Below are 15,342 nucleotides of genomic sequence, written 5' to 3' on the forward strand. Positions count from 1 at the left end.
TCACATGCAAATAATTCCTTCCACTGATAAAAATATCTGGCTAACTAAAGTATACTAGGAATAAACTGTAGGTAACTGTACCCACAGAATTTAAGGTATCAGTGAAAACTATGTTAACTGTGTGCAATGCTAAGGGAAAGATAGGTGGTCCCCTTGCCAGTTGGAATCTTGTGTGCAAGGTTAGGTCTGGATACTTGTACCCTACATTACTTTTTATGATTTGGGCACTATACAAAACGGTAGGTTTGGAGGGGGGGGGGGGACACTGGTCAGGGATGACCCAGTGCTGTAGGTTAAGTTAGGATGCATCTAAGTATTTTACTCTATAACTCATAGCATTCTAGGCCAGGATAGATAGGCAGGTCCAGGCAGTCAGAAAGGACATGGAGCCCCAGGTTGTGTTAGGTTAGGGAAAGTGAGGTTAGGATGCATTGCTGTAATTGTCCTCGTCACATCTTAGTAAGTCTATTTTTCTGACTACTTTTCATATCTTGTCATTAAAAGTCTATTTTTCCAACTAATTTTCTTATGATTTTTGCATCTGAGACTAGTCATGATATTGTAATTCACTTTTTGGTTTTCCCCTACTTGAAAACCCTGGTTTCCCACTGAGTTCCCCATAAATTTTATACAGAAGTGGATGGGAAAACATAAAAATTAGTGGTTTTTACTAAATAATAGTCAGAAATGCCTAAAATATGAGATACACAGTCAGAAAATATATGGTTAATATATTTAATGAGAAATTAAAGGTATTATATAATCAATAAAATTACCTCATGCGTTTCATGTATCATAGTATCTGCTATTTATCTTTTTCACATGTGCACACACACACATATATACATACAGTATATTACAGTATATACATATATAGGCTATATACATGAGTTCCTTATTTCAATGAATGCTTTTATTTTTATATATTACATTTTCAATTTCTGACTTATTTTCTATGTTACAAGGTTTATTTTCATTTTTGCCTATTTTCATCTGCATTATACCATTAAACAAAAGTTACACATGTGAGAATAGAGCCAAAAACCAGACTAACTTCATCACATCACATATGTACTGTGCTCAGTCTTGGCAAATACATTTATAAAAATAAGCAGAGTTTTTTGTTGAACTCTAATGAACTTTGAAAAATCTCTAATTAATTTTTAGATCAAATTATCAGGACTTCATAATAAAATCTACTTCCTTAATGATCATGCAATAAATTTTATTGTATGCATGTAGGCTAAACAAGGATTATATAATAACACTATCAAAAGCAGCACGTGTTCTTTAATCTTTAATAATTTCTGCCGAGATATATATATATAGGTTTTTTGTGAAAACAAAAGAATCAGGAGGTGTTAGCCTAGCCTATCACTGAGGCTGGTAAGAACATATGGGACATTTGGTAAATGTGTAGAATATCCTAGTTGCACACATGCCATTCTGTTATGCAAGATATCATGCTGCCTAGGCTAACTTGGGGATAAGGGGAAAAATGCACAAGAAGCTATAGGCTACAGTGTTGAATTGCAGAGGGGGGGGGAGGGGGATTCAGGACAGCAAAGCCTTCTAACCAGGTCAGGGCATGACACCCGCAGTTAATGGGTAAATCTGAAGACCACTACTGTGCCCTCTACTTCGGTAACTACTAGTTTACATAAAAGATGGGAGCCGTGTTTATGACCAGCCCCTTGGGGACGAATGTAAAATCATAAACAAAGGACAATATATATGATAAATGCAAACAGAAGATGGTAAAAATCATAAATATAAACAAAGCAGTAAATATGATAAACATAAACAACAGACAGTAAACATCATAAAAACAGTATATGTATGTGATAAACATAAACAAAAGATGGTAAATATCATAAACACAAGGAAAACAGTGAATATCATACACATAAGATGATAAATATCATACGTATAAACAAAAGGCAGTAAATATTCCAGTTCAGTGGCTAGCCGTAACCATGCTGAGGTAGTAATTTTCAATTTTCCAGGTTGCCTAAGGTGGTTAAGGTTATGTACGGGTATGTTAGGTTAGGTTGTACCCATGTTGAAATATGTATTTAGTCTAGTATAAAGATGGCCTGGATCAGCTTAACTAGTGTACGCAACTCTTCCGCACTTTTACCAGATATTTTTTGATGTCGTACCCTGAGCTAGAATTGAATTGAATACAGAGTTTAGGCCAAAGGCCAAGCACTAGGACCTAAGAGGTCATTCAGTGCTGAAACAGAACTGACAGTACAAGGTTTGAAAGGTGTAACAGGAGGAAAATCTCGCAGTTACAATATGAATCCTTTCTTAGGAGAGGGTGGAAGGTAAGATGGAGAGAGATTATAAATGGAGGTACAGTAAAACGAACAAAAGGGGTTGCAGCTAAGGGCCGAAGGCACGCTGCAAAGAACCTTAAGTAATGCCTACAGTGCACTGCATGAGGTGCACTGACAAAACTGACCCCCTACGGGTTACCCTGGGCTAGAGCATATTGGAAACTTTGCCCTACGTCCTCTTGGACAATGTATGCCTATTATTAGAGATTTTAAAATTCATGGATTTATCGAAGTTCGTATTATGACAATCGTGACAATTTTATCAACCATGGTACAACCATTCGTAATAGGATATGCGAAGTTCATTAATCAGGACAACCCCATACTAGATTAGCATTCCTATGCCCAAGATCGCGTCACAGAAAGGCAAAAAAGGTTTAAACTTGACCATGCCTATCAGAATTGTCCTCAGATTAGGACACCCTTATCTAGATGTCAATAGGTTGGCCCTGGGGCACCCCATTCACAAAAACAGGTCTCTACGCTACGTGACATTGAATGACATTTCACCACAAAGAATAATAAACCTTTCGATGCCTTTTAAGGACAATTCGCTTAATAGATGTACTCACCGAGTAATAAATTGATCTCCGACGACATTGTTCACGGTAATTTTCGTTTAATAATTGTTTAAAAGTTAATTGTAGTCCCTTATTTAAGCTAGGACTCTATCATTCACTATTGAGTCATAAGACTACCCGAAAACTAATGTCAACATTCAACAAATGAAGTTCGTTCGGTGGTGTTTCTCGTATTTTGATAGATTTATTTGGTTTTATATATTCATTATGTAATAAAAGTTAAACTAAACTTATTTATACCATAAATAACATTTATAAAAATATCATTATATAACATTTAAAAAATATTATTATATCAAACTATCAGCATTGCACGAAACATGACTAACGACGTTTTCTATTTTCAGTTGAGATATTTTAGGGGTAACTTCTTTCTAGTTTTAATTATCAATCATACATAAATGGTTTCTAATTGTAACATTCTTTATAAATATTATTAAATCAATCTATATCCGATGTTCGAAATATGAATAAATATGTTTTATTTAGACATATTTTACGGGTGGCTAATATACAGTACATATTACCTAATTTTTAAGAATCGTTGCCTTTAGAGATTAGAGAGTGAATTAAATCTTTATTGCACAAAAAATAATCTATCACTTGCATAGTGGTAAAATGAACATGCACATATTTTGTTGCTATATTTACGAAAATGTATGCTTTTCCAGTAGACAGAGCTACCATTTTTAGTATATGAAGGACAATTAAAACAGAAAAATGAATTTAACTTTCTAATTTTTTCACCCTGTCACTGGCATGCAGAAAACGGATATGAATATTACGGAAATAATCCTTTTTTGTTGATCTACATAATCTCCTGCCACTATGAGTTGTTCTTAATGTTAGTTCGTATAACTGAGTAGATTTAACATAAGTATATTCTCTCTGTCGCTCAAATTTACGAGTGAAACTCGAAAAAAGTGATAACCAACAACTGAACCAACCGCTCCCTACAGCAAATAAAAAGATACTGTACAATCATTGTATGTTGACTTTATTAACAAGAAAATTACCCCCACGTCTCTCCATACGGGAAAAAAGGGACCAGGAAATATTACGCTATTGTCTAATTTGCCGTTTCCGTCAAAATCACTAAAACAGCTTTAAGCTGTTGTGACCTAAATTGTGGAATGACCTTAATCCTGTGGGTGAATCGTTGGAACTTGAGATGTTCGAACTTGGTAAAAATGCCCTTTTTCACTATGTATATTTATTATTATTATTATTATTATTATTATTATTATTATTATTATTATTATTATTATTATTATTATTATTTATTATTATTATTATTATTATTATTATTATTATTTGCTAAGCAGGTTGACTTGTAGACCTATCACACTTCGTATTCTATTTGTTATCAATTTTACTTATTTCATTTTGTCATGTCTTAATGTTTCTATGAATTACTGCTAACCTCTTAATTTCCTTATCTGTACTGGGCTAAATTTTCCTTATTGGGACTAATAATAATAATAATAATAATAATAATAATAATAATAATAATAATAATAATAATAATAATAATAATGAAATGTGAGCAACAACGGAGTGTGAACTCGTCAGCCTTACCCAAGTCTAGTTAATATAATACGAAGGACGTAAATAATGTGACACATTTACATATGACCCGCTTTTCCCTTCTTCTTCTTCTTTTCTTCTTCTTCTTCTTCTTCTTCTTCTTATTATTATTATTATTATTATTATTATTATTATTATTATTATTATTATTATTATTATTATTATTATTACTTCTAGACGACGTAACTCATCCAAAACAAATGCTAACAACTAACATTTCTTCACGTAACAGTCTCGTTCACTTGTTTTCTAACTTTCTGCTGCCCTTGCAGTTCTAATAGAGTAATTACGCCTGTCTAGTATTTTAGATATTCTCATGGCGGTCTTTAGCAATCATCAAATGCAAATGTAGGACTAGATGCAATAATGGCGTATATATCACCACTTCAGCATCTTACGAAAGGTAAAGGAAACTAATCTAGCCTTTTTCTTCTTCCTCTCAGCTTAATCCCTGACAAGTAATAATAATAATAATAATGGTGAAGCAAATCCACAGTTATGCATATGTACATAAAATATTTAAAGATAAATCAGTATAGATTTATCTTTAAATATATGTGCATATACAAACTGTGGATTTGCTTCTCCATTTTAAGGCTCATGCAACTATGAGTATTTTTTAATAATAATAATAATAATAATAATAATAATAATAATAATAATAATAATAATAATAATAATAATAATAATAATAATAATAATGCAAATCTTCTTCACAATCCCGTGAATATGTTTATAAAATACAAAATCCACTTTATGTAAAGTAATGTATTTACAAATGATAAAATAAATTCAGGAGCTTTCGAGCCTGCTCAGCTCCCTTCTTCTAGCTGAAGAAGGAGCTGAGCAGGCTCATGGAATTATTTTATCATTTGTAAATACTATTTTGTAATTTAATAATAATTTAATAATAATAATAATAATAATAATAATAATAATAATAATAATTATGGTCAGAATCAGAATGCCTCTAAACAAGCAGATTACCCAGCAGTGACACATCGTGTATAAATTATAATCTCTTGAAAGTTCACTAGTCTAGCAATAAAAAAAAAGTTCTCTTCTTGGGCAACCTTCCCCATCCGAGCCCAAGGTTCCTATCCAGCCAGCAGGCCTTCGTTTGGGACTACCTGTCCCAGGAAAGCCCTGACTAGAATGCCCAGTTGCCCACCTGTGGGCTGCCTTTCCTTAAATCCGAAGGCTCTAGCCTGGCCTATTGGCCATACTTTTGGTCCACCTTCTCTAAGAGAGCCAGGATACCCAACCCAGGCGGAAGCCTCTCATGCATAGCCGCCTTCAGCGGGAAGCCCTAGGGTGCCCACCACCCAGATGGGAGAACCTCCTTCTGGACTGTCTTTCCCAGGGAACCCCTGGGGCACCCAGAGGGGCCAGAGTCCCACCCAAAGGGCTGCCTTCTTCAGGAATGTTTTTGTTCCCACTCCTGTAGGGGTTCTTTTTGGTCTGGTAAGAGTCCTACCTCTCTCCGAGGAGGGCATCCTAGGCATTGGTCCCCTGACTCCCTCTGGGGAAAGCATCGCAAGGGAGAATAATAATACAATGAATTAAAAGGCCTTTTATATTAGATACTCTTAGCGGTGCTAAAGGACATGTTTATCAAATCCCATATAAGTCACGTGACCATTCTTATACCGATCTAACTGGAAAATCCCTGGATAGAATAGAACAATATAAAAAATGTTCTGTTCAGCGTAACAATCCCAATTTCGTTCATGTTACTGAAGACAATTAGGCCATCATTTAGACAGGCGGTAAAAAGTTGATTTATTCTAATGATGTTGTGGAGAGTAATATAAATGAGTCCAGATTTACAGTAGAAAGCTTTTTGTAAGAATATATACAAATGTATCAGCCTTTCATTTTTATATGCATGCATTATATATATATATATATATATATATATATATATATATATATATATATATATATTATATATATATATATATATTATATATATATATATATACATTATACATACATATATATGTATATATATGTATGTATGTATGTGTGGTGTCATCCTGACTATAGCTGGGCAAGTCGTATATATATACTGTGTATATATATATATATATATATATATATATATATATATATATATATATATATATATACTCTGTATATATATACATTTTGCGCTGAGATATACTTCCACTGTAAGCGACGCGACAGATTTTTTTTTTTTCCTTAAAGGGAGTGATTCTAGAAAGCAATATTTTCCAGATTAGACGGAGATTTTTTACACAAGAAGTGCCGTTTTTTTACACAAGAAGTGCCGTTGCGAGACTTTCACCCCTATTCGCTCCCAAGTCCCCGACCGCATAAAAGGGATTAAAGTAGATGAAATACTGAAGGCACAAAAAACCAGATGATAAAGACGGGGGAAAACGAATGAGGAGGAATAGGATAAAGTAAGGAAAAGTGGAGTGGAGAGGGATTATGTTGTTAAGAAGAGGGAAAAACAGAGAACGGTGGAGGACAGGTAACAGGAAAGATAAAAATACGACGGCAAGAAGTCATATCAATGGAACAGAATTTGTGGAAAAGGGGATTTGGTTAATGATGAAAAAGAGATTAACTGGGACAAGAGAATATCCACGACGACTCGAATGGAGTGGAATATAAAATCTAGGCCGAGCGCTGGGACCTATAAGGTTATTCAGCGCTGAAAGGGATACTGACAGTAAAAAGGTTTGAAAGGCGAAACAGGAAGAAAACCTTGCAGTTGCACCACGAATTGTTAAGAGAGGGTTGAAAGTAAGATGGAAGGAAGAGAATATGAATGGAGGTACAGCAAAAGGAATGAAAGGGGTTGCAGCCAGGGGCCGAAGGGACGCTGCAAAGAACCTTCAGTAATGCCCACAGTGCACCGCGTGAGGTGCACTGACGGCACTACCCTCTACAGGGTGGATCAAAGGCGACTGAAAATAGAAAACGGATAAATAAAGAATATAGGAAAGGGAAATACAGAGAAGGATGGAAGAGGAATAGCAGGAGCAGGAGAAGGAGGAAAAAATGAGGAGGAGAAATCAGGAATGATATAGAAATAAAGGAGGAGGAAAAAATGAGGAGGAGAAATCAGGAATGATATAGAAATAAAGGAGAAGGAGGAAAAAATGAGGAGGGGAAATCAGGAATGATATAGAAATAAAGGAGGAGGAAAAAATGAGGAAGGGAAATCAGGAATGATATAGAAATAAAGGAGAAGGAGGAAAAAATGAGGAGGAGAAATCAGGAATGATATAGAGATAAAGGAGGAGGAAAAAATGAGGAGGAGAAATCAGGAATGATATATAAATAAAGGAGAAGGAGGAAAAAAAAGGAGGGGGAATCAGGAATGATATAGAAATAAAGGAGGAGGAAAAAATGAGGAAGGGAAATCAGGAATGATATAGAAATAAAGGAGGAGGAGGAAAAAATGAGGAGGGGAAATCAGGAATGATATAGAAATAAAGGAGAAGGAGGAAAAAATGAGGAGGAGAAATCAGGAATGATATAGAAATAAAGGAGGAGGAAAAATGAGGAGAAATCAGGAATGCTATAGAAATAAAGGAGAAGGAGGAAAAAATGAGGAGGAGAAATCAGGAATGATATAGAAATAAAACTGACACTATATCATGTAATAAAGAATTGCCTTTGTATCAAAATCAGCGATGTATAATATATATTTTTTTCTTACGTTTATTGGTAATTTGGCTATCCGCCTTTCGCTGAAGTCTGGAAGAAAAATGAGATGGCATTCAGGACGATAAGCCCTCATTGTCTTCAAAGTATATTGACATCTGGGGGGCAGTTTAAAGCCCTAATGAGATGCTAGGTCAACCCCACTAAGACAGATCACCCCATCTGGTGACCTTGTCGAATTTATGACGCAACTTAAGCTTTAGGGACTAATACTACCCTTTCTTAAGACCTGTGGAAGATAATGTGTTATGTTATTCAAATTACAAAATGCGTATTATTTTAATTTCTATTTCTCCATCTCATTCTTTTGTTATTTTCATTTCTCCGTCTCATTCATTTTTGTGTATTTTTTTTTATTTTTAAAAGGGTTACAAGAACAACAGTTATATTAACTTCATAACATACTACACTTCGTATCTATTATGCTTCTAGTCACTGGAAACACTTTACCACAATAAAGGATTCATAATATTATCATTATGGAAACTGAAATATCTTACATAAGTAGCAATGCGAATTTTTTGTTCAACTGCTTAAGAATTACCTATATATTAACTAACATTACTTTTCCAACAAGTTAAACTCTCTTATGCTACATTATTCTACTCATTCGTTTTAAGCAGTTTTATTCATTCATAAATTTTGGTGGGGAATCAGGCTGTAACAATTCTAGCTATAAGTAAGCTCCCATTTGATCTATAAATAAAATAAGCTCTCACTGTGACTCTTAAGGTTAAATTTCCTCTGATTTTCCTCACAAAATTACGAGGGAATTCAGAATCTCCCTTTCATATTTTAGTAATAATTTTCTTTGAACTGAGAAACTGACCTTCCTTCAAGAATGAGAGATTGTGATGCTCTCAAAACCTTTGATAATGAGAATATACCAAGAATGTAATTATTGTCCATCTATGGATTTAGTTTTTAAAGTTCTCTCTATTTTTTCTGGAATCTTACATTATTCAGGACGCATTATTATGATATAAAATAGTCTCATTATAAATTATTCACAACTCATTATTACACTATAAAATAGTATCATTCTAATGATTGGCTAATAGTATCGATGTTTTTCCTCTGTGATGTGGTAGAACCATTGAAAAGCCTTGCCTGAAGACAAATGTAAATTCTAATTGTTTAATTTCTTCCTCTTCAAAAAAAAAAATCCACCGAAAAAGGGTGACTGGAGAGAGAGAGAGAGAGAGAGAGAGAGAGAGAGAGAGAGAGAGAGAGAGAGAGAGAGAGAGAGAGAGAGAGGAACTTGACAATTTCTCCTTCAAAACTTCCAACGAAAAAGGTGACGAGAGAGAGAGAGAGAGAGAGAGAGAGAGAGAGAGAGAGAGAGAGAGAGAGAGAGAGAGAGAGAACTTGTCAATTTCTCCTTCAAAAACTTCCAACGAAAAAGTGAGAGAGAGAGAGAGAGAGAGAGAGAGAGAGAGAGAGGAACTTGTCAATTTCTCCTTCAAAAACTTCCAACGAAAAAGCGTGACGAGAGAGAGAGAGAGAGAGAGAGAGAGAGAGAGAGAGAGAGAGAGAGAGAGAGAGAGAGAGAGAGAGAGAGAGAGAGAGGAACTTCTCAATTTCTTCTTCAAAAAAAAATCCAACGAAAAAGGGTAGCTGTTAGAGAGCAGAGAGAGAGAGAGAGAGAGAGAGAGAGAGAGAGAGAGAGAGAGAGAGAGAGAGAGAGAGAGTATATTCTGGTGTCCTGAGAACACGACACGGCAGGCATGCGATTTTAATGACAGAAAACACTGCACTTGAGTTGCACAGCTGGACAGGCAGCACAGAATATCTGCATAATACTTTATTAATAATCCTCGGCGAGTCTAAGAATGATGGTTGCAATAGGCCCATGGGACGTTGGGGGGTTGAAAAATGGGTGAGAGGCACAGGGAGGTATGAATATAGGCGTATATGGGCGTAGGTTCGTGGGTGGGTTCTGTGAAAGATCTAGAAAGACGCAGACTCTGCCAGGGAGTGTTTCCTTCACTATGTATAACTGACACAAGCAAGCAATTCTCACTTTATTTGAGAAGAAAGGTATGTCGTTAGGTATTTAAATAAACAAGTAAAAAATGCGTCGAAGTTTCTTTGGAGCAATCGAGTTTTCTGTACAGCCGCTACAGTGTATAATCATGGCCACCGAAAATGGATCTATCTTTCGGTGGTCTCGGTATAATGCTGTATGAGCAGCGGCCCTTGGAACTTTAACCACGGCCCGGTGGTGGCCTGGCCTATATCGTTGCCAGAAGCATGATTATGGCGAACTTTAACCTTAAATAAAATGAAAAAAAAAAAAAAAATACTGAGGATAGAGGGCTGCAATTTGGTATGTTTGATGATTGGAGGGTGAATGATCACCATACCGATTTGCAGCCCTCTAGTCTCAGTAGTTTTTAAGATCTGAGGGCGGACAGAAAAAAGTGCGGACAGAAGAAGGAGCGGACGGACAGACAAAGCCGGCACATCAGTTTTCTTTTCAGAAAATTAAAACTGACTTAACAAAATGTTAAAGTGTTCAGTCACTTTATTTTCTGTATTGTAACTCACTTCTAAACATGACGGAAGTCTCAGTATTATAAAATTCTTCTTGTAAAATTATTTCACTAACTCACAAGAAAGCATTATTGCAGTAAATAAGATTCTCAGACTGGATAGATATAATAATGCTGATGTTTTGGTGATTTACTTATCAGCTTACATGTAATATTAAATGGAAAAACACCGAATTATTTATTTCTGTTCACCTTTCAGGAAAACGAGTAATTTTTTTTACCCGAGGTAGGTTACGTTTTCTATGGTTTGCGTTTTATGGGAAACTCTTAAGGTTTCGATAGTTTTATTCGTCTTAAGTTTTTTTATACAACACTAAATCAGAGTTTATATATATATATATATATATATATATATATATATATATATATATATATATATATATATATATATATATATATATATATGTGTGTGTGTGTGTGTGTGTGTGTGTGAGAGAGAGAGAGAGAGAGAAACTAAGCCCCTCAGAGCAGAGAAAGACGCACAGGTATACAAAGAGCAAGCCACAGCCAGGTTGAGGAACATCTCTTCTACCTTTCGTAAATTCAGTAAAGCCTCCTTCGCTACACGGAAGCCCGCATTCCCAAGGGATATGTAGACGGCGGCAGTACCACAACTTGTATTTCCCCCTTTTTTTTTAGATACATTGCGGCTGTTGTCTGTCAGCTGTCGTTGTTGTACTTTTATCCCCTTCTACTGGAGCGAATAGAAGAGTTAAACAACGGTGGCCTATAGGTATAGTTCGTTGGGCGTATACATGTGACAAGCAATAGCGAAAGGTACAATCATCCCGACATAATTTCTCTTAGCCCGTCTTTTGTTTTTCCTTCTCTCTAACCTTCTTACCTCCTTTCTTTTATTTCCTAATAACTGATCTCTTATTTTTGCATTCTATTACCTTCTGTTACTAACTTTCAAATGAACGCTATATTCTTTGGAAGCTTGAATTTACAAGTCAGTGGCCCTTGTGGTGGGCTTGTTCCACAGGAATAGGGTTCATCTGCCTTAATAATAATAATAATAATAATAATAATAATAATAATAATAATAATAATAATAATAATAATAATTCTGTATTTCCTATTACCTTCTGTTACTAGTTTCAAAAGAATTTTCAAATGAATGCCATATTCTTTGGAAGCTAGAATTTACAAGTCAGTGGCTCCAGTGGTGGGCTTGTTCCATAGGAATAGGGTCATGTTCTGTTCAATATGTTGACACTTAATTCCTCTTTCTTTTCTCTTACGTGAAGTCAAGAAGGATCCTCTTTCCAAATCATTGTTGGAAAGTGGTAGACCTTTCCCGCCTCTGTTGTCCTACATAAGAAAATACTGACCAGTGAAGAAGTACCAGTAGTGAAATGTATCTGAATTCGGCAGATGTATTTGGATTAAAAACCTGAAATAAAATTAAATACCCTTCGTGGTGTTTGGTTTACGGCTAAATCGTTTTAATTTAACATCTGTTCGTTCGAATCCCGGCTGGATAGTTTGTGTTCCTTTATTTATTTTCCTGCTGTACACAATGTCTACAGGAGTAGGCCTATATAAAATATATTTCTTCGTTTGATGAAGTGTTTACAGGAGTTAACGTAACCAAGTGACTAATAAATGAAATAAAAAGAGATTCAGTAATATTATCAAGCACAGCAAAATCACTGTAGCTTTTGAGAACGCAGAACACAAAAACAGTATTTACGTCGTATTAGTGATTAAAAGAAACAAATGACTGACGTCTTAGAGAAATAAGACTTCTTGAAGTGATCAAAATATATGATTACCAATACGTTCCTTATAGCTCTTTCCAGTCAAGCATGACATAACGGTGTCCCAATATCTGCAATATCTATTTTTATCCTTAAAGACATCCCATCAAAAACGCAACCAACCCATCTTTGAAACCCATCTTGACGCCGAGATTAGAGCCTCTATCTTAAAATAATAATCCTCCGCGCGCTCTTTTATCATTCAAAACACGACCCGGAGAAGAAAAGAAAGAGGGGAAAAAAAGAAAAATGATAATTCAATTGCAAGGAGGAAGAACAACAGCCGCACGGACCCGAGAGCAAACCGTAATTTGATTTCCACGACAGAACAAATGTTGTATTTTCCTTCCTATTCTTTGGGGAATCAACTTTTTCTGGGGGCCGAGGCAAAGATCAACTGGCTGTGTGCTGTGTCTGTGTCTGTGTGGGTGTGTCTGTGTGGCCAGGAAGGAGAGAGGAAAAAGGAGAAGAAGAGAAAGGAAACATTGGGAGTAAAGAGGTTAGGATGTATAGAATGACGACTCGGTAAATAGATATGAAAACATTTTTTAAATTATAGTCACAGATATCGACAGACTGAATTAATGTCTGTGTGTATGTGTCTGTGTGTGTCTGTGTATGTGGCCAGGAAGGAGAGAGGAAAAGAGAAAAGGAAGGGGGAGAAGACAAAAGAAACATTGGGAGAGTGAAAACAAAAGTTGGGGCTGGAATAAAGTGGCACAGAAGGATTGAGTAGGCTAAATGTAATTATTGTCACATATATCGACAAGGTGAAATAATGTGTGTATGTGTGTGTGTCCAGGAAGGAGAGAGAGAGAAAAAGAGAAAAGAAGTAGAATGCGAGAAAAGAAACATTGGGAGAGCGAAAACAAAAGTTGGGTCTGGAATACAGAGGTCAAGATGCACAAGACTTCGTAAAAGTTAGCTGTAAAGAAATGTAATTATATTTACAGATATCGACAGACAGGATAAATACTGAAACGCATAAGTAAGGAAAAAGTAAAAATACTTAGTAATTTTCTAAAACAGGGATAGAAAGGAATGCCTAATACCCACATGCCAATGATTGGAAGAGACAAAAATGTACTTACAAAACAAAACAAAATCGTTGAAGTTTTTGAGAACGTAGAAGACAAAAATAGTATTTAAAAATGTCGTTAGAAATATCAGACACAGCAAAATCTTGAAGCATTTGAGAACGTAGAAAATGAAATAAGTATTTAATATATCGTTAGAAATAATTCAAATAAGAACCAATTGAGATCAGGCTGAACAATAACCGTAGAATGACAAGAGTTTGAGAACAAGGAAGTTATATTTAAACAAATATTATTTAATGTATATAGTTAGAAAGAAGCTTAAATAGGAACCTACAGATAAAATGACGAGCCGAGAATGAAAAGGAAGGTGATATAAGGGGAAATGAAATGAAGAAGAAGAAGAAGAAGAAGAAAAAGAAGAGGAGGAGGAGGAGGAGGAGGAGGAGGAGGAGGAGAAAGGGATACTTGACTCAGAAGCAGACAAGAACGAATGTAGAATAAAAAAACTAGAAAGAATAAGAGGAGTTGGAGGAGGAGGAGGAGGAGGAGGAGGAGGAGGAGGAGGAGGAGGAGGAGGAGGAGGAGGAGGAGGAGGAGGAGGAGGAGGAAGGGCTAGGCTACTTGACTCAGTGGCAGATAAGAAGCAGAATAAATCGACAGGAATTTGAATGATGAAAGTTGCCGATAATGATGAGGAATAATGAGGGGAAACTATGATGAGGTATCTTCCCTCAGCAGCAGCGGTGGAGAAGGAGGAGGAGGAGGAGATTAATGGGCCGTACACGAGTGAGAGCGATCAACGGGCCCTTGCAGAGTGATTAATTAAGCCAGTAAGGAAGGTTACTCAGGCATAATAGTGATTAATCGGGCAAGGCCAGGACGAGCCGCCGGAGCCGTATGTGTATAGCATAATGGCGCCAATGGACTGTGAAACCCTGAATATCAGATTCTACCAGTTTAGACTCACCCTGGCTCACTCTCACACTCACTCTCTCACTCTCACTCTCACTCACTCACGAGGAGGTGAGTAATGCCTACTAGCATGGCTGCTTCTCCTCCTCGATTCGCTCGCTTCCGGGGACGAAGAAGGCGGCCATCTTGGAGTGATAATGACCTGGAATTGATGGAGTGGTGAAAACGATCTTCCTGGTATATTCTCTCTCTCTCTCTCTCTCTCTCTCTCTCTCTCTCTCTCTCTCTCTCTGTGTGTGTGTGTGTGTGTGTGTGTGTGTGCGTGCGGTGTATTCAGAACGATCTGATATCTCTCTCTCTCTCTCTCTCTCTCTCTCTCTCTCTCTCTCTCTCTCTCTGTGCTTATGTATTGAAAACATGTGACTCTCTCTCTCTCTCTCTCTCTCTCTCTCTCTCTCTCTCTTTTCTGTGTTTATGTACTGAAAACGATATGACATTTTGTGTGTGTGTGTGTGTGTGTGCTTATGTATTGAAAACGATGGCATATTCTCTCTCTCTCTCTCTCTCTCTCTCTCTCTCTCTCTCTCTCTCTCTCTCTCGAGGTGGTGTATTGAAAACGATCTGATATTCTCTCTCTCTCCTCTCTCTCTCTCTCTCTCTCTCTCTCTCTCTCTCTCTAATATATATATATATATATATATATAATCATACTGAAGAAAATGTGGCATTGGGTATAAATGCCTTAAATATATATATATATATATATATATATATATATATATATATATATATATATATATATATATATATAAATTATATATATATATATATATATATATATATATATATATATATCAATA

The 15,342-nt window shown here is 35.9% G+C and overlaps 1 protein-coding gene across 2 annotated transcripts in view; it reads right to left on the bottom strand.

Annotated features, from left to right (window-relative positions):
- Positions 1-3,068, bottom strand: part of LOC136849318 (hepatocyte growth factor-regulated tyrosine kinase substrate-like) — a 52,855-nt gene extending 49,787 nt beyond the window's left edge. The window contains exon 1 of one of the 2 annotated variants that reach the window (XM_067122678.1): positions 2,915-3,068. In XM_067122678.1, coding sequence (XP_066978779.1) covers positions 2,915-2,942 — 28 coding nt within the window. In that variant the 5' untranslated portion in view covers positions 2,943-3,068. The remainder of the gene's footprint in view (positions 1-2,914) is intronic. The other variant, XM_067122677.1, reaches the window with a different exon arrangement.
- Positions 3,069-15,342: the final 12,274 nt, after the last annotated feature.

Source organism: Macrobrachium rosenbergii, chromosome 20 (genome assembly GCF_040412425.1).
Source record: "Macrobrachium rosenbergii isolate ZJJX-2024 chromosome 20, ASM4041242v1, whole genome shotgun sequence".
Lineage (NCBI taxonomy): Eukaryota > Metazoa > Arthropoda > Malacostraca > Decapoda > Palaemonidae > Macrobrachium > Macrobrachium rosenbergii.